The sequence below is a fragment of the Argentina silus genome (genome assembly GCF_951799395.1).
Source record: "Argentina silus genome assembly, chromosome: 10".
NCBI classification, from domain to species: domain Eukaryota; kingdom Metazoa; phylum Chordata; class Actinopteri; order Argentiniformes; family Argentinidae; genus Argentina; species Argentina silus.
In genome coordinates this window covers 12,478,939-12,503,853 of record NC_139664.1, presented here as the reverse complement: position 1 = coordinate 12,503,853, position 24,915 = coordinate 12,478,939, and the positions used below count along the sequence as shown (strand labels likewise).

Genomic DNA, 24,915 nt, shown 5'->3' with positions numbered 1-24,915 from the left:
CACTTTCATAATGTAACATGAGAATGAGGATTGAGATTCAGTTGTGGGCCCTTTTCAGTCTGTCAGTGAATAAAGCGCATAACCAAACCATGCCACCCTTCAGCAGTGACCCTTGACATTTCCACTGTCAACCATATCCACCACAATCAAGGAGCGTATTTTCGCCTTTTACTGAAACCAGACTCAAATTAGTCAGTTACCTGACATTTAAATGCCACATTTAACCTCTGATCCTTTGCTTGTGATATGTGTGTGTGTGTGTGTGTGTGTGTGTGTGTGTGTGTGTGTGTGTGTGTGTTTGTGTGTGTGTGTGTGTGTGTGTGTGTATGCATGTGTACACATGTATGTGTGCGTGGTAGTGTATCACTTTATGTGTGTGTGACATTAACCCTCCTCTGGTTTGTTTTCAGGGCCTGTCCACCGTGTCCATCATCCCCTGTGCTGAGGCCCGCCCTAGCACACTGGGCCAGTCCCAGTCTGTGATGAACATCTCCAGGATGTCCCCCAAAGTGGAGCCCAAGAAGAGAAGGGCGCCACCACCCCCAGCCCCCACCCCCGGGGCTCAGTACGCTGTGGAGGCCTACCAGGTGAGAAGGCAACAATACACCATAAACAATATGTTCTACTGTCTGACTACACTCTCTCTGATACAAATATAAGCATTTGGTCCAAGATGTTGTTGAATACTTAAGGGTAATGGTAACCTTTGTTTAGATAAAGTAAAACCACGTCAGAGAGAAGTGCACTCTAATCTAAGGTAATGAGGTAGTGGTGGATTGTGGGATATGTTGTTTTCTCATGGACTTCCTTCCTACTGTAGATAATAGGGTTTATTTTGATATTTTTTGTGTTCATAGCGACTGTTACTAACTGGAAAACACTGGTTAATAATCAGAGAGTTGAGGTCCTATAGAATGTTTCCAAATGCCTCACTTAGTGCCCGCCTCCTCATGTACTTTTCACTCTGTTACCTGATCATGATTTGATGTGTGGACATGCTCCCTCGTTCGCTCTCCATTGTGATATCCCGGAGCGTTACAGAGAGACACTCTGTTCAGAAACATGACACTTAGGACACCTCTATCATTGTGTTGACTTGATAAACGCGTGGTTACACGGTTAGCACAGATGAGTCAGAGCAGGTGTTTGGAGAACACTGCATGTTGAGGCACATGACGCACAATCACAGTGACAGTGGCCTCATGTAACCTGCAGGAGGTAGGCTTCAGATGAGGACAGCTGCCTGCTCCTATTTTAGGCCTTCCTTTCACGGAGCTTAGCTCTTTAAAGCTTGGTCAGTGATGAGAGTACGATTGATCACTATTGATCTCACGATTAGAGCTTTATTTTTCAATGGTCAAGTGTGAGGGCAAGGGCATATTCAAGCAGGCCTGGTAATCAGGTTTATGGGGTAAGAATGAACAGCTATGTGCTCTAGTTTAGACACAGTTTGATGGCACAAAACAGACCATGTATAACACAAAATTAAGCTGTGTAATGCTTTAACCTAAACATGCTCGATTGCAGTCATGGAAGAATACTGTTTTGCTTTTCTCCACAAACCTCTGGTTACCTGGTGTGATTGGGCCCACTTTGTTTGCCTAGTTACAGCATCTGTAGGCCTACTTCTGGAAATTCCACTTCAGAGCTCTGATAATAGAGACATTGGCCTACCTGTCCATTATGTATTGGATTATATAAAAGGTCATGTGTAAAATGTCCTTTGTCATATGCGTACAGTAGTTCTGCACTTTTTCTGTGTCAATGCTCATTAGCACTGTAGGTGTTACATAGGCACACCTGTGGAGACCTCGTTTGGCATGCTGGAGAGGTAACATTAGGCTCAGGCTTATGCATTTCTGGATCAGATGTATTTTGGTGGTGCAACATCAAATATGTATTAGTGGAGTGTCATATTTCCAGATGCAGACAGGTATGAAATCTGCTTGACCGGCTCTTTTTGCCAATGTTACTGTACCGAGAAGGATGGGCTCAGGTGAGGGTTCAAAAAAGGACAAGAGATTGAAAAAGTAAACATTCAAGTTTGATAAATTATTGAGCAGTATCTCTCGGATGAGGTGACATGAATGAACCATGGCTGCTGCAGAGAGGGAAGGTTGTCAGGCGGGTAGAGAGCCTAGTGATTGGTTACAAGACATATGAATAGGTGTTCCTCTGTTTTCTCAATCATAACCGTCTTCAGTATTGTTGGTAAACGCTCAATAAACTTGTTTGTGATAGACAATAAGTAATTCCTCCATCCTCCACAGCTCCTCTGTTCATTCTTCTTTATTCTGCTTACTCACTCACTCCTGGGATTGTGAATCTTCTCTGAATCTCAGCAATTGTCCTGAGTGCTCTTATTTCCTCTTGTGTATTCAAATCTACGCATGTCATGGGTCTGCTCCGTCCCCTAGCTCGGGTCTGCAGCATGGCTCACAGTGATGTATTGACTCCTGGCTCTGCTTTCAGGGTGAACCTGCCAAGTAGTCCCTGAGCAGTGCACTCTCTGTCTCATCGGGGGAGTAGCAGCACTGCTGAAGATCTGTCAGGTCTCCCTGCCTTGGTGGAGATTACCCTCATAAAGCATTCCTCAGGGATATGTAAGATTCAGCAGCATGAGGAGTTTTGTCTTTCAAAGCCATCCATCATTGACGTTTTTTGTATAGCAGTATATTTAATCCTCCTTAATGCATACAGTAGTAGTTTAATCTGTTTTGCAAGATGCAGGTTGTCTGTTAACAATCTCTCTATGGGATGGATTATTTGTATGGGAGAGAACATATTTCTGCATTGGTTTAAGTAATTTCAGTCACCGTTGTGACCCTTTTTCAACTGACATAGATTTACATCTTGGGAAACCTCCGCTCAACATTGATTAACATTTTTGGAATACTTCACGTTCTGTAATGTCACATATTTCCACAACTACGTTTGTGCGGTACTCTTTGAGGGATAGCTTGTGATATGAGTATATGTTTGCCATCCCTCAGTGACCATGTCTGCCATGTGTCATACTTGCAGTCCACTCGATGACAAACCTCCACTTCCTTTAATTACAGTAATGCCTTGCTATAAATATGATATCACACAAGACCAGTAACAGGTTGTTATGTTTTCCTCACGCAGAAACTTGCTACTGAATTTACGACTGGGCAACATTGCGGATGTTTAAATGCGACATACTCTGGAAGAGTGTGATAAAAATAAATGGGAAAACAAGGAAGCACTGCCCTACTGGGAGGCGTGAGTGCAGAGGCAGGTTGTTTACAGGGAGGACATCTCTCCATCACACTCCTCTCCTTACCAAGAAAACATTGTGTTCTCAGGAACAAAGGAAGAGGCCCCTGCTGCCAAAAAAACATCCCCCTGAAACTGTGTAGTCTACTGAACGTGTGTGTGTGTGTGTGTGTGTGTGTGTGTGTCTATCTTAAATACAGGGTATAAACGTTCATTGTATGTGTATGAAATATACTCTCATTTTGTTGTGGTGGACAACAGTTGAGGTCAACCACAGAAATACTTTGTTTTTGTCCAACTGAGTTAGCCTCAGCACACACACTGCATCTCAACATATTGATGAATCTGCCCAGAAAAAGATAACATTTCTCTCTCTCTCTTGGAAAAGATTTGATTTTGTAGAAAACTTTTGAAACTTAGTCCATTACCTAATGTGCACACCATAGTATTTATTTAATTTGAATCACACTATCATTGTAATGATTTATAGAGAATGCCTTGTGCTCAAAGAATGACTGAAAACATAACCTTGTATGTGTAGAAATTCATCTCTCCTTTGCAGACACAGTAACATGTCTACCACTGATTATAGATTTGACTTTTGACCCATATTCACTACAACTGGCACAGTGTTCAGTTCATCCATGATCAGGTAGTTCATTGCATCATATTCACCGACAATAGGTCCTCTCACTCTTACATGTTCTACGTAGTAAGTGTAGGACAGGTAGTTTTGCTTTGTGTGTGTGTGTGTGTGTGTGTGTGTGTGTGTGTGTGTGTGTGTGTGTGTGTGTGTGTGTGTGTGTGTGTGTGTGTGTGTGTGTGTGTGTGTGTGGTCCGACCCTAAAGAGTGAGTAAATTGTGCCAGCTCCAGAGCAGTGCTGCTTAGTAATTAAATAGCTGGGGCTTTGGCAGGGGACTAGCTCAAATCCATTAGAGAGCCAGCATTCCTTTAAGATTAGGGGAAAAACGTATATAAATATTTTACTGAGTGATAACATTGAGTGGGGAATCAGCGTATTTTGTGATTTGATGCAGCCTCTTAAGAGGAATGAGCTGCAGAAGAAGGCTTGTGTAAGTGGCAGGCTAGACTGGCTAGTTGCGAGCAGCAGTTTGGGCATGGCTTATGGAAAATCACCTCAGGCTTGAAATCGCTATAAAAGGAGCAACAAGCCATAACAAATGAATGTCAAATACTTTTTTTTGTGTCTTAAAAGCGGGGAATGTTCACACAATGTCCTTGCCGAGGAGCGGAAGTTGTTGTTTCTCATTAAAAAAGGGAAAAAAAGATTACTCTAATAACATTTAGCAATTGTGGTTAGAGTAGTAAACACCAGGTACAATTCAATCATGGAGCTCCTTGAACTGTTCATGCAACCCCACCATTGTCCCTTCTCTTGTCTTTCCCTGGCATACCATTGTATGTGGGGCAAAGTTGAAGCTGTAATGGATGACTGACTTGAATATGAAGATGGATGTGTGTGACCGCTCCGCTGTGCAGTGAAACTCAACACTGCAGCCTAGTGCTGGCCTCACACACTGTAATTGGCCATTCTCTCTGTGCTCAGTGCTGCCGGGTGTATTAGAGGGTTAACATACCATGTGAATTGATTGTGTTGCTCAGCTATGGATTACAGGTTATGGGGTTAAGTGAGATCAGTGTGCTGTGGGATTTAGTGGTGCTATGTCTGGGAACATATACTGTATGTAAAAATGAGATTGAAGCTTCAATAGTGGATTTATAAGCTCTGTCAATCAACTCCCTCCTCATATTCTCACAGATTAGAGGCACCACAACAGAAATGTAAATATATGGAGGCAAACTTTGGAGCATGATGAACACTTATCACTATGACAGGGCCCCTGACATGAGTTGGGGGCCCACCCACGCTGACTGTTATCCACTACCGTGACCAATCATCAGTTGTTTTGAGGGTAGTGATGGGACAGAGGGATTGTATCAGGTCACACTTACTGCTCTAATGGGGAATGCAAGAGGAGGGGGGGTCAAAATGTGTCAATGGAGAAATTAATATGGGGACAGTAATAGCGGTACAACTAACCCTGCAGTTGGAGGTCGGAGGTCACAACCATTTCAACAGTTGAGTTGAGGAGGACAGTACAGACAGTACTTAGGGGGCAGACAAGTGCAACCAATAAGGATGCGTTGACCCAGTTACATTGTACTCCACGCCACATACTCCACTCCATGTGAGTTCAATGTGTTTTTCACCTCTGTCCTACATTTTGCATGCGTGCGAACACACACACACAAACAGAGATTTGGACTGACGCAAACATACGCTCATCTGTTCATCACGACTTGATCGTTGGTGTCATGCAGATGAGATATTTTGACAAGTGCAAACAAGCTCATCCTTCCTTGCATAGGCGTGACAAGGTAAACAAGTCGAGGGGTGATGGGACACCCCCTCCCCAGCCCCTCCTCATGCATCTTTAGATCCATGTAAGAAAAGTGTGTATTCTGCTCCCCTACACTTAATACACATACAGTGCCGAGAAAAAGTATGTGAACCCCCTGCAGTTTTCTGGGGGGGTTTTTTGCATTGGAGCCTGAAAAAAAAAAAAATAGAGCTTTTCCCAATCAATTCAGACAACGTTCTCAACACTTTCTGTAAGTGTAAATGTTGACAACAATTTAAAAAATACAAATTAAGATGCAGACTGTGAATTAGTATGTGAACCCCTGAGTCAGGACTTGTTGAATGCTCCTTTGTGAGCAATTACAGCTCTGACTTTTCAGAAGTCTCTACCAACATTGCACACCAGACTAGGCAATATTCATCCTTTTTCCTTGGTGAATGGCCCAGTCTTTATCAAGTTGGTTGGGGACTGTTGATGAACAGTAATCTGCTAGTATCCCCAAATGTTCAACTTGGTTTATGTTTTAACTGTAAATGGGACACTCACGGTCATTCACTCTCTTTGTGTTAAGCCATTCCATTGTGGACTTGCTGCTTGTGTATTTTTCCAACTGAAGTGTGAATTTGTTCCCCAATGTTAAGGTTTCTCTCTCTGTGGTTAGCAGGTTCACCCCTTAGACTTTGTCTCTGCTTTGCTTTAGCCATTTCCCTCTCAATCCTGAACTCTTCAGTCCTATCCGATAACACGCATCCCCATACCATATCATCATTCTTGAAGCTAGGGATGATGCTGACTGGGTGATGCACATTGTTAGATATGCCTCTGATTTAAAGCTTTCAGAATAAAATGTTTAGGTTTTTTGCAGTATCACTCAAATGATGTGTGGCAAACTCATTGCAGGAATGGGAAGTTCACATACTTATTCACATTATTGGTTATTCATTTTTAACTATTTCTATACATGTTCTATAATTTTTGTTTCACTTTGAATGTGTGGAGTAGATTGTATAGATCAGTTTCAAATAACACAATTAAATGCATTTCAAAAGTGCTCCAAAGTAACAAAATGTGGTAACTGGATAGGGGTTCACATACCTTTTCTCAGCACTGTATATTAAAACAATTCAGTTACAGAATGGATCACAGTACTGTAGATATTTTTGACTGATTCAATCTGACAGCAAAAACTATATAATCCGCTGAACAAGTTTCATGGTGAAATGTTGGCAAATAAAAAATCCCTTTGATCCAGGGTGGGATTTTCGAAGGTAACAATGGGACATATCATGAGCATCATATCATGAATGTTCTTTTAGAATGTGTGTTCTGTCTTCTATTTAATGTCACTACTTTTTTTATACAGTCCAAGGGTCAAAACGTGAGCAGCATCAAACATGTATGTAGGCCTATAGTGTTATACAGAATTGTATTAAACTTGTGTCATTACTCTTTCTCTTTTAGGTGAGCCCTGGCTCCCCAAGATCAGACAGCCAGTTGAGGAAGAGGAAGGCTCCTGCACCCCCTCCTACCCCTACCTCCGTCACCCCAGCCCCTGATACCCCAGACAGCACAGACACTCCTGACACCCCAATCGCTAGCTCTCCAGCCCCCATCACCCCTGTTCCCAGCCTCCCTACCGAGGACTCTGGCTCTGAGCTCAGCCACAGCACCGAGGACTCTGACACTGCAGGCTCCATCTGCAGCACCAGCAGCAGTAGTATGGTCGCCACCGCTCACTCCGCCTCCAGCAGCAAGGCCGACGAGACAGAGCCTGCTCCCAGCAACACGTCTGAGGAGACGGAGTCCGCCCTCAACTTGAAGTTGGAGGAGATGGAGAACAACAGACACAGCACCATAGGTACTGTAATGTATCACTATCAGTAGCATCCATAGCTGTATCCATCTGTGTTTATGTCCATGTGTGAATTCAGAGGGAAGCCTATGCTATTTCCCTTTTGCTTTTACCTTTTGATAGCCCCGTTATGTGCTGAAAATTGTTAATTTTACTGTATACTGTAGTTCAAATCCGCCATTCACCATTTAATTTCAGATTCATCACTGAAAGCATGAATGTTGTTTTTCCCCATTGAGAGAAAATGGAAACATTTGCCCCATATATTTCAAAAAGAACAAAAGGTGACCTGTAAATTGCTGTCCCAAAGTCTTGAACTTTCTGAGCAGCAAGTGGGTGATGACTGGCGATTTGAGTTTTCCCTCTGCCCGCAGGGCATTTCAGCATTCACAGGCCCTGACTCTCACTATCCTTAATCCTCATCATAGCAGCCTTAACATAACAGGTTCCCCTGAGCCTGAGCTGGGTCTCTAGCACTAGTTATGATACCCACGTTGGTCTGTTAGCCTAGCTGGTATGGACCCAACACAGCATAAGCTAAACAAATTCTTTCTGCTCCAAGTACAGCCTGCGGGGAACCTCTCTGCTGCAGTCCCTAATTGCATACCTTGCATTTTGTAAAGTCATTCCTCAGAAAACCAGGTGAAATAGCAATGCCTCCCCCTCTGAGCATATCCAATGTGTCACACAAGTATGGCAGACTGAACAAACACACTGAGAAGCATTGTGAAGGCCAGGCCTCCGTGGCCCCCTTGCTTTCTAATAGATCACCTGTCAGGCCCCTCACTGCTGCTTCACTCTTTCTCCCCTGAACCTGAACCCCAATCAGAAGAGGATTGTGTGGAGTTAGAAGATGTGTGTGTAGATGGGCCCTTCTCATTAAACACTTAGAGTTTTTTTGGAGGGTGAAACGAATTGACACCCTCTGGTGACAATTAGTCAGAACCCATTTTTACTGATACAGGTTGAAGCCCATCCTCTGCAGAAGTTCCTCTTCTGACAAAGATCAGCTTTTGTGGGTCAGATAATCACAGTAAAAGGAGGTATTACCCAATAATCTGTTACCAAGCCATGTTGTGTCTTTTCATATATATTGTATAAAGGTTTTTTGGCTCCATCATTATGAGAGAATTTTGGGTATGGAATTAGGTTAGCCTAGGCACCCAGACTTTGGTAGTGCAGAATAATATGAATTGAGCATGATCCTGAGAAAGGTGATTTTACCATCCATATTTCACATTGTCCCCATTGATATAGATATGTCAGTGCTTCACCCTAAAGTAATCCACTCCACCCATCTAACAAGGGAAAGCATACACGAGAGCTGCATTGATTTCTTTACCCCTCAACATCGTTCTTGGACCAGGATGAAGTGGACACGAATTATTTAGCTGGGAGAGGATGAAAAAGCCTGAGGGATGAAGTGGTTAGTGCAGTGGACACACTTTAGCAGACAGCAAAGGGGGTGTGATTTACGACTGTGGGAGTGCCTCCGCTTCTCCCTAGACACTCTGCTGAACAAACAGGCTTCTACTGCTGCTGGGAGACCTATGGTTTACAATCACGAGGCAGAGAAACTATACTACCCAATACATAACGCACTATATCTTGAACTGAAGTTGCAGGCCAATATGTACCCTCTGTCTTACACATGTAAGATAAATAGCTTATATTCAGATTGTATAAGATAAGCCTACTTGAAATTGTAAGTAGTTAAATGTCATTATTTATGGGTTTGTATTAAATGAAGAATAGTTCCATTATGATTTTGTTGGCTCTAAAATGAGTCATATTTCCCTTTGTATGACATTATAAACACACAGCTGATGACACTGTTAGTTCTGGGTCCAATATATGAATTAGTTACATGCTGCTGAATCGATTCTTTTGATGTCTGACTTTCTATGTGGTTCCTCCCTTTTTAAAGCAGTGGGAAAGAGATAAATCAAATTTTCATTGTTAATGAATGAGTAAAGAGAAGTTTAACTTTTTGGTGAACTATCATCTAAAATTGCCTGAGACCACTAATGTATCATGTCAATGTAAAGCCATGGAGACAGACTATTGTATTGCATCATCAATTCTGAACGATGCGCTACAAGGTTTTCAAATGCTAATAGGTAGACATAGTTCACCCCCATGGTCTAAAAATAAGCATTGTTTATATTCTATAATGTATGTGAGAGCGGTTGTGACGATCCTCTGTTAGCTCTGTTAGCAGGAGTAGTGCATACAAAGCCTGTCTCTTATCTTATCAGACATCTCACGTGGTACAGTGCTCCTTTGTGCTCTCTCCTGAAAGAGATCTGGGATCCTGGCAGCTGTGCTTCTCCTCTCTCACACCGTGGTGGAGAAAAACAGTTCCTCAACTCCAGTTTTAAAATGTATGGCTCAGAGGACTCATCTCAAATGTATGTTTTTTTGGAGCCCTACTTGTCGTTCAAGGTTTCTGTGACAGAGAGAAAGACTGAAATGAAACCTTTCAACCAACTCAGCAGGGGTGTTTCAGACCGTCACTGCAGAGTGCATGTGTGTGCCCTAGAGGCATTATCAACAACACTGCCCCTTTTTTCAACTACAGCAGTCCTCAGTGTTTTAAAAATCCCTTCAGGTCATGCTCTCCCAAGGCCTCTGCAGGCTGTGTTTTCTTATCATACGTCTTGCCTTATCTAATGTGTGTTGACAATGGGGAATCTATCATCTTAATCTACTGTATTTAAGTCCCATAGATACATCTTTCTATGGCACTGTCACTGCCATGCAGTTCATCATCGCAGGCCCAGTGCTAGTAGTCACTCCCCCACTCACAGAGATCCATTCCATCACCTGCTGAGTAAGGGATGCACACTCTGACATATTACTCACATCGCTCAAGCCTTGTCATTACATCACCCTTTTACACCCACAACCATTTGTCACCAAACAGTGGCATCATCAGCCTCAGGGATCGCACTATACAGATTTCCATGAAGTTGCTCTGACTTTACTGTTCAGCTTTGGCCATACAGTGTGTGATCACTAATGGGTGTCATGAAAAACAAATGTCAATACAAAATTCAAGATGAGAACTTTTTGAATAACACAAAGCATTAGACATGGAGTTGTTGTTTTTTGGGAGGGGCAGGGTAAGATTGGATTGCCTACTGCTATGGAGTAATGATGACATTTGGCCAGTGGTGCCTGGAGCTTTATGGAGGCCTCTTTACACCCTCCCCTGCTGGGGCGTAGCTCTGATCTTATCTGGCCCTGCTTGCTGCCTAGATAAGACCCTTTTACACAGGACTCCCCTCTCTACAATACATGTTTGCTTAGTCACAACAGAAAAACAAACAAAATTGATATTGGATAGAAGAGAGAAAATCACATCACTCTCATCCATGTTATCACTGATATGCTAATGTAGTCATTTGTCCATGCAGGCCTTTTTGTTGTTTATTCATTGTTTAATGTATGTCATGATGAACTGACGCAAAAGTGATTCTGCATTGTTTTATGTTTTGTTTGCCTACTGTCTGCAGAAGTCAAGGTTGTGTTTCATTCCTGTGATTTCTTTTCCAAGTGGTGATGAGGTTTCGTACTGTATGACATCTCATTACTCAATAGAAGCTCTCAAAACCCTTTTGATTTCCCTTTCTAACTGCCGTTGCCCAATGCATCCTTTTGTTTAGGTGCTGATCGTCAAGTGCCACTCAAACCTCGCCGAACCCCAACACGGGAGCCCCCCCAATTAGTCATCCCCCCTCCCCCATCGTACCCTCCCCCTCCCTCAGACCCAGATTCCCTGGATACGTCTACAGAGAGCCACATGGAGGAGGCCCCTCAGTGTAGGTCTCAGACAGCCCACCTCTGCCACTGGCAGCCTTCTCCTCTGCAGCAGCTCTCCTTCTAACTCTTGTGTGTGTGTGTGTGTGTGTGTGTGTGTATGTTACTGTGTTTCCTCTTAATGTATATTACTGCTCATGTGGAAATTCTCTCCAGGCGTATCTCCTGCAGTCTGTTGAACAGCTAGAGTGTGAGGGCACCTTTGTAACAGATAGATGGGCTGTCTGGGCTTGCTGTTACAGGTCAGGTCAGGTGTGACGGCAATGTTGATTAACATAAGAGACTTTCATCTCTTGATTTTCTCTCCAGCTGTCTGTAGGTGTTGAATTGTGTTTCTGCCGTCAGGGATTTTGCTACATCTTATATTTTTGGGCTCTAGCTCAAACCTCTACCCTGTCTTATTCTCCTGTCACTCTCTCATGTCTTCCTCTCTCTGCATCTCCCCTTCACAGTCTACTGCTGTGCCCCTGTCCGTCTACGTCCCAAGCGCAAGTGACAAGACTCCTCTGTGGCAGCACTCCACACACTGTCCCCTACCACACTCATCTCCTCCCTCGCTTTTTCCATACCTCCATCTCCCCCATCTGGATCTCCACTCCTTTTCTACTTCTCCTCCTGTTCAGAGCTGACCCTTGAACTCTGTCTCACTCTACACTTTCAAATCCCTCCAACATGAAATGTGCCACCCTTTTTTCCTTGTGTTTGAGGTTGTTTTTTATAAATGTCTGTATATAAGCCGTTTTGTATTTCAGCTTGATGTAGTGGTATTGAGCTGAGAGGAAAGAGCTTGGCTGCAGCACGTGTGAGGGCTGAGGGGGACGGGATGTGATCAGTAGGCTTTTTAGGTCCAGATGAGATAACCATATAGATATATTGAGTGTGGAATGATTGATGCGGACACTTACAAATAAGGGTATGAGGAAAGCCATATGATACTGTATCTACAAATCAATGATTTGACGGTATAGGTTCCTATGTTAAGTGTTTGGAAGGGTTAGAAACCAGAAACCTCTGCATGCTTCTGTTTTTTTCCATTAGGGAGTGAGCAATCAATCAATGACAGACTTTATGTGGTGTTTCACCCTTTTACAGTACATGTACGTATATTATTTGAACTGTCCTGAGACAGTGGTTAGGATCAGTGGTGTTGGGAAAAGCAGCTTCACTGCAACATTATGGATACAGTTTGAGGTAGATATAAATAGAAAGCACTCTTACTCTTGTTTACATTTTTTTTAGCTTTGAAGCTTTAGATGTGAGTGAAATTACCCTCTGTAGCTGTATTGGCTGATGCAACCCTCCTAAGTACCTTTGTCAATAGCAGCCTTAATATGGAAGTTTGTTATATTGTACCCACACACATAGCACAAGTGCTAAATTATTTTGGCCTCTACAAATGGAAATGGATAGACCTACAGTATTAGAATGTATCATTTTAAATTAAAGATTTTAAAAACCTCTTGGTGTTTATTCATTTCCATTGATGTGGAAATTGTTTGTGACTGGGGTTTTGTTTGTTTATTTGTAAGTGTGATGTGACTAGATGTGTGTGTGTGTGTGTGTGTGTGAGTGTCTTGTGGATGGAAAGAGAATGTCTTTGATTGGGTTTGTGTGGGAGAATACGGTATTGGCACAAGTAAAGGGTCACAGTCTGCCTGGGATGGGAACGAGTCTTTGATTTGGTTTGTGCATGAGTGTTTGTGATGGGGCAAGTATGAGTTCGTGTTTGTGTAAGATTATGTTTTGGATAGGACAAGTGTGCATGGGATTGAGGTTATGTGTGAGAGTGTTTTTGGTATAGGGCGAGTGTTTAACTGTGATTAGGGTTCTGTGTGTGATGGCTGTGGCTGCAGCTGGCATGACTAACCCAGTGCTGGGAAAGGGTTGGGAGGGCGGCCTGTGAGTCACTGGATCTCCAGGAACAGGCCTCTCCTCACCATTAGGGCTCTGCCTAAAGCTGACAGGCCCAACTCAGAGAAGCACACACACACACACACACACACACGCACACGCACATGCACATGCACACACACACACACACACACACACACGCACACACACACAGCTGGAGACAAGGCCAAGGTCGCTCACGGGTTAGGTAGCTTTAGAGCATCTCTAATGACTTCTGTGTGATGTGCTATGCATGCTGGCTGGAATATTGTAAGCCTAACAAATGGTACATTGACTTTTATTTTCCTTCTTTTGGCTTGGAGATGAGTGAGATCAGTGAGAAGTTTTACAATCTAAATATGCGCTCCAAAGCTAAGGGTGGATGACCAAAGATGATGTTATATGATGCAACATGTCAGTATCTGGGAAACTTTGAGTGCAGCATCATTAAAAGTTTGTTTAAGTCTGACCAAGTCTGTACCCACATCAACAAAGCTGTTTCATCTAGACGCAAGCTTGCACACATGCAGTTTGTGTTTTCTTTGTGTGTGTGAGTATGTCAGAATGAATGTCGAAACTAATATTATATACTACATTTTCTATAACGCCACCTTTCTCGGTCTGCATCCTTCTTTATTCTCTCTTTTCTTCTCTCTGTCTCTCTCATGCATGCCATCCTGTTTAACTATTATGCTTTCTTGTTTGAATGTATATGCTTTGATTAACAACAAGACAGAACTTTAACTAGTTTTGCTAAAGCTAATTTTACAATCATGTACATGTGTCAATGCTAATGATTGTACTAATGTATTCCCCCCCTCGACTCTGTTTGGCCTCAGCTTGGCTGCACTCTCTGAAGGAGTCAGTGGCCGGCCAGACCCCAGACCAGGAGGTGGAGACTCTGTCCATGGGGAGCAGCAGCAGCTTCCCAGACCAGGGCTATGCTGCCTCAGAGGGCATGGCTGAGGACTCAGGCCTGGTCAGCTCTCCCTCAGACATCACCCATCCCACCTCTCCTGAAGGGAGCATCTCTGCCCACCCCCTCACTCAGCCCAAGGACTGCTCCAGTGACAGTGACGAGGGCTGTGCCACCTGGGGTTCCGGACACAGGTACTACCCCCCGCCCCTCCCACCTCCCTCCCTCCAACTCACTGGCAGTGGTCGCAATTCACACTTAATCAAGTTCAAGTCAAAATACTACCAATGCTTTCATGAATCATTGGTGGTACTTAGGTTTTGGGTTCAAATCTACTACTCTGATGGTTGAGAACCTTGCGTATTCTGGTTTGCACATGCTTTATTGATATATTGTCATTGGTGTGTTATGACCCTGTCATGACATTACTGGCAGTATCTGTCATCATCATTAGCTTATGTAATTAAACATCTTCAACAACAATATGTGGTTATGTGGTGCTGCTGTGTTGATCATATTGAAGTAAGTAAGGAGGGTACCCAAAGACTAGAGTATGGGTGGCCCAGTCAACCAATGAGGCTTGATCCTGCCTATGATTTACCAACTCTAACCTCACTCCCAGTCTGCATCACATTTCTCAGTATTCAGTCATCTATCTCACATCTCACACACTACACACCGGCTGGTTTTTAAAGGCCCTATTTTATTGTGCCAAAAGTGCTTGCTGACTGAAGTCCACATGTGTTTGAGCTGAGGGGCTGCCAAAACCTGCTGCGTCACGTAGAAGCTGGCCTTGTAGTGAGAGCTCAGGGACGCTTCTGGGTTCTCACGCTTCCAGGAAAAGCCATATTACAGTTTTTCCTCAGTCATGTTAAAGAAAATAGGCTTGTCCAAGACTGTAGGATTCAAATTCTCTTCTAGTTGGTTTGACCTCTTTAGCAAGAATAAGCCATTCTTTTTTAGATTTTTTACCTTGAACTGAGTGTAAGCTACCAAGCCTTTTATGAATAAATATTTCAAGGACAGACTAAATTTAACTTTGAGCTAACTTAAAAGTTAAAACTGCAAAGTACAGTACTCCAAGACTGATGCAGATTTATCTTCTTCTTTCTTAGACACAGCAGTGCTATCAACCTTAAGGACAAATCAGGCATAGCACCGGACAGCTTTGAAGAGGACCCAGAGCTCACTGCTCAGCTCAATCAGACTCTTGCTGACCTGGAGGCTAATCTAGCAGGTAAGGTTTTGGTAATACAATGAATACACAGTCACACGTTACATTGCCCCTGTGTTATAAGGCTCTTATTACCCTAGGAACAATACCCAAGAAACAATATTTTGGGTTATTAACACTGGAATAACAACTGTTCCCTGTTCTACTTGTGTTATAACACAAACTACTCAACTCTATGCACAATGCAATCACTAAATTACTATGTAACAACATGTCAATACATTATTGTTAATATAGTAGTTACAGTGTTATTACACAGGTATAGGGGCAACTTCATGTAAAGTGGCAACAAATACACTATATTTTTGTATTATCAATGAACAGAGAATACTCACTGTGATATTCACACATGGCATTCACATGTGTTATTGTTTATCCTTGTTCATTAGATATTAGTCACATAGATGCTGTCCCTGTGTCTGTGGTGGATATGGATGTGCCAGTGACTGCCATAGATGAAGTTCTGGATGACTATGAACAGAGCATGACTGGTAATGAAGCAGCACTACTGAGTAGCACTCAAACAACAGACAGCAAACTACAGAGCTACAGTTATCCGTCGAGTGGTGACATACAGAACAAAAACAACAATGCCTGTACGTCTGACGGCCATAAGAAAGCCAGCGTGAATCCAACACAGCGCCTCAAATCACAAGAGAAGAAGCTTGCCAAAAGCACAGAGAAGGAGGAGAAACACACCACGGTCTCTACAACAAAAACTAAGACTGAGACTAAACCCCCTCCCGTCCGCAGCACTCTCAGTGTCCCAGAACGCACTACCAGCCCTCTGCCTACCAGCCACAGCACAGAGTCTGCAGAGGAAGAGGAGATTCCCGCATACAGAGGCCACACAACAACACAAGGCAAAATCACCCACAGTCCAGTCTCCAGATTCGGTATGAAGACATTCACTGTTGTCCCTCCCAAACCTGCTGTGGCCCAGACACAGCCCCAGAAACCAGCCATCCCTCCGACTACAGGTGCCATTAAAATAGATGAACAGGGTAACATGGTGAAAGTGGGCATCGCCCGAAATAAGTTTGGCGGTTCCTCTGAGTCGCTCGAGTCACCGCTCCTGGGGAAAGCCAAAGCCTTCTGGAGCTCGACGGAGAAGCAGGACACTCCAGTCACCACCCGAGGATCTGTCACGAAGGCCAGGGAGACTGAGGTCCTGAGAACCGCTCCTGCCACTGCTCCTCCTTACCCTGCAGAGAAGGCCAAACCTAAGGAAACTGTTAGAGATGTTGTCGAGTTAACAAGGGAGGAACCCCTACAAGTGGAGAGCAAGGCTTGTGTTCCAGAGCCCACAGAGCAGCCTATTAAACCCCCTCCTGTCTTCTCAGAGCAGAAGAGAGACCTGTCCTTCCTCAAGCCACCCAGGAGAACATCCAGTCAGTATGTGGCCTCTGCCATCACAAAATATGCTGTCAAGACCTCAGCCAAAGCTGATCATATTCAAGAGATACAGTCATCTGTCTCCATGAAAAAGGTATCTGGCAGCTATGGCTATCAAAACGAGGGTCAATCCATACGTATACATCCATTCCAGTCATCTCACACATCTACAAGTGTATCAGGGAAGAAGGAGAGCAGTTCTGGTTCTCATCCCGCTGGTCCTAAAAGGTCTATGAGTTATCCTGATTACATGACAGAGAAGCAGCTAGGCTCTGCTCAGTTGAAGCCACAAGACAGGAGTGTCTATGTTAGCTCTCTGCCTGGCTCAAAGTCATTTGACTCTGATATAGCCAACACTAAGCACATGCCCAGCAGCACCAGCCAGCCACAGAAGACCCTTCCACCTCCACACTCCCTTACTATACAGGTACCCGTCTTTAAGCCCTCTCAGGATCTGCCTCCTGCACATAGCACTAGAGAGACAACCCGTCCGGCATTGGCCAAGAAGCCTGAGCCAGCAGCAGTCACCAATGTCCTCCCTGAGCCCAATCAGGTTAGTTTGTTTGGGCCTGTGAAGAAGTTCAAGCCTGTGATCCTGAAGTCAGTCAATAAGGAGACGACGCTGCACAGCACCCTGATGGAGGCCATTCAGTCTGGTGATCAGAAGAGGCTCAGAAAGGTGAGAGCACAGAGATGATATCTAATAAAGTGTTCTTATATGTCTACGGGTGAGAGTTTATCATGCAGTAGCTAAAAAAAAACAGATTTTGTTTTAAGTCAAAGGTTGTGGGAGGAGGTAGAGTCAGTGTCTTGTTGCTGATTTTTGTTTTGTTTGTTTTTCCCCCTCTAGATATCTGACTCATGTGCAAGCACTTTGAAGAAACCGTCCTTTGTTGAGGAGGAAAATCAACGATCTGCATTACTGGCAGCCATTAGAGCACAAAGTAACCCTGAAAGACTAAAGAAGGTAAGTTTAACCCAAAAGTCAGGGTTATAGTAGCTTCTGAATTATCATGGCAAAAGGTTTGTATTGATGGACTTTGCAGTCTTAACTTCCAAGGTGATGTGTATGTTTTAAATGTATAGCTGTAGGCAGCACAGAGAACCTGTTGCTTGAGTAAATAGCTAATTTCAGGAGAGCGAGCGTGCACTGTGTTTTGTAAGAATATTCTATTTTCATTCTCCTTGAATGTGATGTGGTTTGTTTTCATGTAAGGGCCCAAGTGAAATGAGAGAAGGAAATGTGCACTTGTATTGAGGCCCTACTGTGGTGAGCTCTAAAATGTCCCTGCCCAGCTCACCAGAAGGAATTTCAGGAATGTGCATTACTAAATCAGGTTTTCTGTGCTAAAACTATTGAACTTGGGTCTTATAAAAAACATTGGTCTATCAGAATGTTTGATAGAATTCTCCATTCTATTCATATAACTAGCTGAGGTCAGAATTCAGGTTAGCTAGATTCAGGCTAGTCACAGCATATAGCTTAACTCACAGCTTTTTTGAGATGCTTCAGGCCTTTGTTATGCCGTCTAGTAAATCCGTGAGGTAAAGGCATAGATGAGTGATGTTGTAGGTGTCTGTATGGGTGTGAAAGCAACTGTCAGTGTCTGCGTGTCTGGTCTGCTATTGGTCCCCTCTGTACGCTCCACAGACCAAATCCGAAGCCGCAGACGACCTTGACAAGTTCAGGAAGACTGAAGTGGAGAGCAGCGCTCAGTGTGACACCATGCCTCCCCCTCCCTCATTTGTGCCGCTACTGCCACCTCTTCCACCCGCCATGGTCCCTCCACCTCCTCCCCCTCCCTCCACCCAGCCAAAGCTCACTGCAGTGCTTGGGGCTGGGGGGAACCCGGCTATGGCCCGGGAGGCTATGATGGAAGCCATCCGCTCTGGTTCTGCAGCTGAGCGCCTGAAGAAGGTATACGTACTGTATAGCATCCACGCTTCCAAAACCAACACCCCCCAAAGAGTGCTGGTATTATTGTTTGGGAGTGCAGTCATCACATTACATTACTAGTTGTTAATTCAAGTTCTCAAACCACAAAATACAGCAAATTGTATCTTTCGCTTTTCTTTTGTGTTTATACTGAGCACTGAGGAGACAGAGATTACCAAAAATTACCTTCCCTGCACCTACATGAGAACTCTGGAGCATACCACCCATTTTTCACGTATTACCTTGCTTTCTGTCATAACATGTCTGTGACGGGACAAAGCACTCCTGGGAAACACTCCAGTAGTCTGTCACGTACTTCAGTGGGGCTACGCTAAGCTTGAGCAATTCATTGAGCTGATAAAACAATCTTTAAAAGTATTCTACTGACATATGACCTAAACTAAGTTTATAATATTGAAATTCTTCAAAAAGGCAAAGTTATTATGGTATTAGCGGTTTTAAGACTTAGCTTGGTGGTACAGTACCATCAATAAGCTTTATGCATTGGTGTAAAAAAAGATGGGTGCAAAATTAACACTTGTTTTCATGTCTTCTATTTTTTTCAGGTCACTGCTCCACCAAAAACAATTCAAGTGAATGGCAGACTTGGTACTATACAAACAACATCATCATCACTCTCACAAGGACAATGAAGAATCTTTCAGAATGATGAACATCTGATTGGAACCCAGTAGTAGCCAAACAACAACATGTAATCATTCACCTTAATTTATCACTGTTCTTATGTATCTTGTAATGTGTACTTGAATAGTTGTTATAACTGGAAAGAAAAAAATCTGTACAAAGCATGTGCCAATAATGTTTGTGTTGCTGTGCAATGAAAGCAATAATTTATTAGCTGCTCTTGCTTAAAATGATCTTAGGAGATGAATGATGGTTATTCTTTTTTTGCTATTGTATGTTTTGTTTTAGGGTTTTTTTAACTTTTTAACACTGTTCCACATGAAATTGATGCCTCATGTTGTCTTACTGTCAATGTTATATTTGATTATTACACATTTGCTGTATATATTCCATGTGATAGGGTGCAATAAGTTACCCCTGCCAATCACTACAACAACATTTGGCTGTAAGGGATTCCCTAGGTGGTGACTAGTTCATTTTGCTCAGCTCTAGCCCTCATTTATGCTGCTGTTAAACATCTTTAGACCTTTATATTTTATTGTATCTACCAGGCCTCTTAATATTATATTTGATATATTTACAGAGAGATTATGACTAACTAACATATCCTTACTGTACATTTCAAAGCATTTTTGAAGCATTGATGTTATGTGTCTGTTGGTGGATATCACCATAACTGATGGGATTAGTTTATTGATTAATATCTTTATGAGTAATGAACAATAGGGATTTCCATTTTCAGAAAAGTGTCTTAACAGTAGATCAATCAATGGGCTACTATGATTTGAGCCTATGACATTTCATGCCATTGTTAGGTTAAAGAAGTAGTGAGTGAGACAAAAGAAGTGAAAAGTTCAGAGTAGATGTGATAATATATTTATTAATGAAGAAGTATCAATATTCTACTATTATAAGGACTGAATGACAGACCTAAAAAGCCCAAGTTTTAGGTGCGCATTCACTGCTACATTTTGATACCATCTGATACTGTTAGCAGTAATAGTCACACTGATCAAAAGAGTGATTAGGACATTACCTATTCTATGGAGTAGTCCACACATTGGTGAATCAATTTGATTTCCCAATGCAAATATTGTACCTTAAAAGAGGGGCTATAGGATTCTAGACTGTTCTCTCAAAAGATAGCTGTATGAATTGTTTGGCTGTTTGTTGGCTGACTTAATGTTCCTAGGTAGAAAGTTGTATATTTTGTAAACTACAGAGAAATTATTACAGTAATAGACTGTGTTCAAATGGGAATTAATAGAATTATAGTAATCAAATCATTTTGTGTGAGTTTTATAAGCTATTGCTTTTTAAGTGCACATTGTTTTGGAAGCATTGCACTATTTTATTTTGTCTGCCTAATTTTTGATCCAATAAATGATTTTTGTAATCAACTAAGAGTTCATTTTCCTTTTATGTGTCTCTATCCCAGCTCTATATTATATATTGATGGATTATTTTTCTTATATGTGGTTGTTGACTGTGGTTCTTGTTGTCCTTGAACATCGGGAACACCACAGAGTTTGTTCTTATATGCCACCAGCTCACACTAGTTAAGAGAGGATTGCCACATCAGAAGCTCTCAAACTATTCTGAGCTGACCTTGACCATGACTCATCATGTGGTCATAGCATGTGTTCATATCTCACATAACTTCACTCTAACTGTATGCCTGACCAATCCAGTTCCCCCTCAAATGTCCTGTAAATGGCTCCATTGGTTCTGAAACTGGAAGCTTGAGCACAACATGTCTTATGTCACATTATTTCAGCCTCACTGAAATGTGCATTGGCCTAGGCTCTCAAAGGCTGGGCCCACATAAAATGAGTGGATTTGGCGGTTCAGTTTCTGGGTATTTTTTTGTCTGCCCTTGGATTCAGATTGCTCCATATACAGAGGGTAATCCCCTCCACACTGAAGGGCTGTAAATTCTTGCTGGCCCACAGGCCTTCTGTTGGTCAGAATTCCTGCTCATTTGTGGGCATTCTGATCTGCGTTACGAAACTGCAGCAAGAGTGTTTGGTTCCAAACCATCAGAACCGTTCATGCAGAAAAACAAATCTCTGAATCAAGAATTACCAGCACATGTCACCACATAGTACAAGGTACTGAATTTACTATTTCAGCCCCGCCTTTACCCTAAATAGCCTATGAGAGGGAGGGGTTTAGATTCTTTTTTTGTGTTTTGTTAGGATGGGTGCTGATACATATGTGCACATTTCTGTAATGAAGTGTAGATGAATACAACTTTTCCTTATTCTTTACTGCCAGGACTAAAGTTGTGTGATCATTTCTGAAACTACTTGTAAAGGTCTAGGCAGGGCCGATCACATTATCAACAGTTTCTAGTGGGAAAAGTTGGTGAAAGTCTTTGAAACAGAGTAAATAGATAGAAGTTAATAGCAGGAGGTATGTCTACATTGTCTATGCTTGATAATGTAGACACTCACTCAGGAATCGATTCATATCAAACATGTGCTGCCTTGAATATCCAATGAGGTAAATCAGCATATTTGTGCAATTCATATGTCCCCCTTCGAGTCAGAGAAACCATGTTCACATGGGACTAATGCATTAATAATGTCAAACGGAGGAGATTCTCTGTGTGACGTGATGAGTTTGTGCACAAAGCCCTTTTATACTGTGTAGTGTGAGGCAGGGTCACAGTATGGAACCGCTGTTGTTCTCAGCATCCAGACACAGAGTTTTGGGTTCTCACTATCAGCAGACAGACTCACTCTCAACCCAGCTGGAGAAAGTTCCAGACTTTTGACCTTTTGCACTTCAGGCACCAAAACGTTTTTTTTTCCCATGGGTTGAGTTAATTGAGTTAATATTTGGGGCGTATAAAAAATGCACTACATCAGATGTTCTCCCATGACACATATTTCAGGGCATACAGAAAGGTTATGACAAAGAGGTCTTAATTTATGTGGTGATTCTCACATTTAGTCAGTATCATGTGTTGAATAATATGTTTTACCCAAAATGAAGGCTTGAAGGCTTGCTCTGACTGTATATGGTATGATAATGACAATTCAAGAAGGTAAGAGCAACAGCCAGAGATTCCATGTAGTCCAGTACTGGCATGTAGTCCTATTGCCACATACTGCTCGGTGGGGGGAAAGCAGGGCAATGTAACCATAGAGCATTGCACTCTTGGTCTGACCTTATGCAACAGGGGTAGTAAACAACAACAATAGTTGTTCACATTTTGTCAGGTATAAATATTGGCAATATTGACAAATTAATTTTCAGCCATATATGAATGCTTAGCTTTATAGTTTCAAAGGGCAAGTGGAACATTTAATCTCCATGAATACCTTGGTTATGGGGGCTCTTGCCCAATAATACATTTGCACCAGTTTCACAGCAGGGCAGGCTATTGAGAGAAATGGCAGGTTTAAGGCAGCGTGCTCTTGTTGCAAGGATGTCTTCTCTGCTCTGCTCAGCTTATAAATCTGAGTGTATTTCTAACCGAGAGCGAGACATGAGGCGAGGTGGGCGGAGTCAATTGAGAGGGAGGAGTTGTTTGGTGTGTGTTGAGGAGTCAGCTGAGAGACAAGCTGTGGTGGTCGCTGCTTGTCCTCATCGGGAATGTTGACCACTGGAGCCTGAGCAAGAAAAGCAACCCTGTTGCGCTACAATTGTCAAGCGTTTCCCTCGTGAGCAAGGTTGTCTTCGATACCGCTTTTTGATTTCCAGCAGAAATCTGGACCTAGGGTGAGTCTCTTATTGCAAGACAAGATAGCTTTGTGATTTGACATGTGGTATAGATACTTTTAACATGACTCTCACAAGAGAGTAGAACGCAAAGTTTAGGACTGTGTGGTTTTACTACTGCTGTCTGAGATTGGAACACAACACATACGCGCGGTGGTTGGCAGCGCAAGGCTGAGGGTTGTCGGTCACGAAAGTACAGATTGGTAGATATTGATGCAACTTGTTTGTAAAACATAACACTACAATTATGGATCAAACTGATTGAGAAGTATGAAATGTGATAGTTACTGAAATTGTTGATAGCCACATGGCTAGCGCTGCCTGGACTCGGGACTGCGTGCTATGCTGCGTGCGTTTAGGGACGCTGCTGAGGACAAGGAGTATGTTATTCTATAGTGTACGGGTATCTAAAATTACTATCAGTTGAAGTACTAGCCCCTAAATAAGAACTGTTATGAATGTCAGACTTTGTCAGTAGCCTAGGCTATGTGGTAGTTTGTGTACAAATATTGCATAACACTTTCTATCCAACTATTATTCGATCTCCCATTCAATCCATTTAACGTCCCTGTGATGAAAAAGTCGACTGTTGAAGTTGCACCGACCGGTCTTCTTATCCCCTGGCAGCATTTGCTTTGGGGGTGGGGGAAAGGCGTTTTCCCAGGGCTACTCGTGTACTGAACCATGGAGTGGCTCTCACTAAACGCAGAATGAATGGCTGTCTATGTTTTACCTGGATAGGATGCTATGGAATATGCAGTCTTTTACTAAATGCATATGCTGTAGATTTGATATGCAATTACAAATCGAAAATAATTGATTTGTTCATTTGCCTATTCAGCACAATTGTTAAGCAGTTCATGAAACTTAAACTTAAACATACATTCAGAATTTTGGAACCATTTAAATAAGGTGTCTATGGTGATAATGATATGGGCCTACATTAAACTATTAGATTTGAAGTTGGATAGGGTGTTTCAATGTGAAGTATTGAAACTGAAACATTGCCAGGCACATTAATGGTAGCCTAGGCAGTCTAGCTGTGTAAATTTACCCCTTCTGCTATTTCAAGGTCATGCTCTGTTGGGTCGGACATGATAGATAGATAGGGTAGGTAGGTACTTTATTGATGAAGGCGAAATGAAAGCGTTACAGCAGCTCACGTCACAAACAACAACAACAAAATAAAGTGACAATAGAATAATAGAATACAAATAAAATAGACATCTGAAACCTTATATACAGTAAGAACAGTCCAGTATGATTTAACATCCACCAGCCTGACTCTGATCACCCCGATCGAGCCAGCCGGAGGAGGAGTTGTACAGTCTTATTGCGGCAGGCAGAAAATATCTCCTATAGCGCTCTTTAGTGCAACGTGGTTGTTGCTAAAGGAGCTTCTCTGATAGGGCATGAGTTTAGGAATAATACAGCCAGTTCACATATCACAGATAAATCAGCTCACTCGCCTATGTTTGTAAGGTTTGTACGTTTCTCTATTAAAGCTGCAATCTATAAATTAAACAACAACAAAGCAGGCTCCTTGCAACTTTTTTTTGGTAAACAGTGGAGGGATGGGGCTGGAGAAATGAAACCACTCTCAATTTCATAGAGCTGTGGATGCAAGGACTTACCATCCATGAGTTCAAAATTACCATGTTTTGAAGCTATACACATGTTTGTTTACAATTGCATTGTTTACAAACAATGGAGTAAAACAAGCTTATATTTTGGGTTCTGATGGGGCACCACAGTTGATCTTGAAGCTCATGAGACATTAATATGTTATGTTCTTCAAGAATCAATGGCGATATATTATTAATTTCAAAGTCCAAAAATGGATGTACCAATTACAGATTTCCCTGTAAGTG

The 24,915-nt window shown here is 42.5% G+C and overlaps 2 protein-coding genes across 2 annotated transcripts in view; both read left to right on the top strand.

The window, feature by feature from the left end:
* The window catches only part of cobl (cordon-bleu WH2 repeat protein), a 39,544-nt gene extending 18,837 nt beyond the window's left edge, over positions 1-20,707 (top strand). Inside the window, exons 8-16 of the mRNA XM_083679180.1 lie at positions 411-587; positions 7,087-7,483; positions 11,146-11,301; positions 14,029-14,299; positions 15,221-15,342; positions 15,729-17,413; positions 17,585-17,701; positions 18,386-18,652; positions 19,237-20,707. Of these exons, the coding sequence (XP_083535306.1) occupies positions 411-587; positions 7,087-7,483; positions 11,146-11,301; positions 14,029-14,299; positions 15,221-15,342; positions 15,729-17,413; positions 17,585-17,701; positions 18,386-18,652; positions 19,237-19,323 (3,279 nt within the window). The 3' untranslated portion in view covers positions 19,324-20,707. The remainder of the gene's footprint in view (positions 1-410; positions 588-7,086; positions 7,484-11,145; positions 11,302-14,028; positions 14,300-15,220; positions 15,343-15,728; positions 17,414-17,584; positions 17,702-18,385; positions 18,653-19,236) is intronic.
* Positions 20,708-22,976: 2,269 nt separating this feature from the next.
* The window catches only part of grb10b (growth factor receptor-bound protein 10b), a 50,744-nt gene continuing 48,805 nt past the window's right edge, over positions 22,977-24,915 (top strand). The window contains exon 1 of the mRNA XM_083678813.1: positions 22,977-23,044. The gene's annotated coding sequence lies outside the window, so the exon portion shown is untranslated. The remainder of the gene's footprint in view (positions 23,045-24,915) is intronic.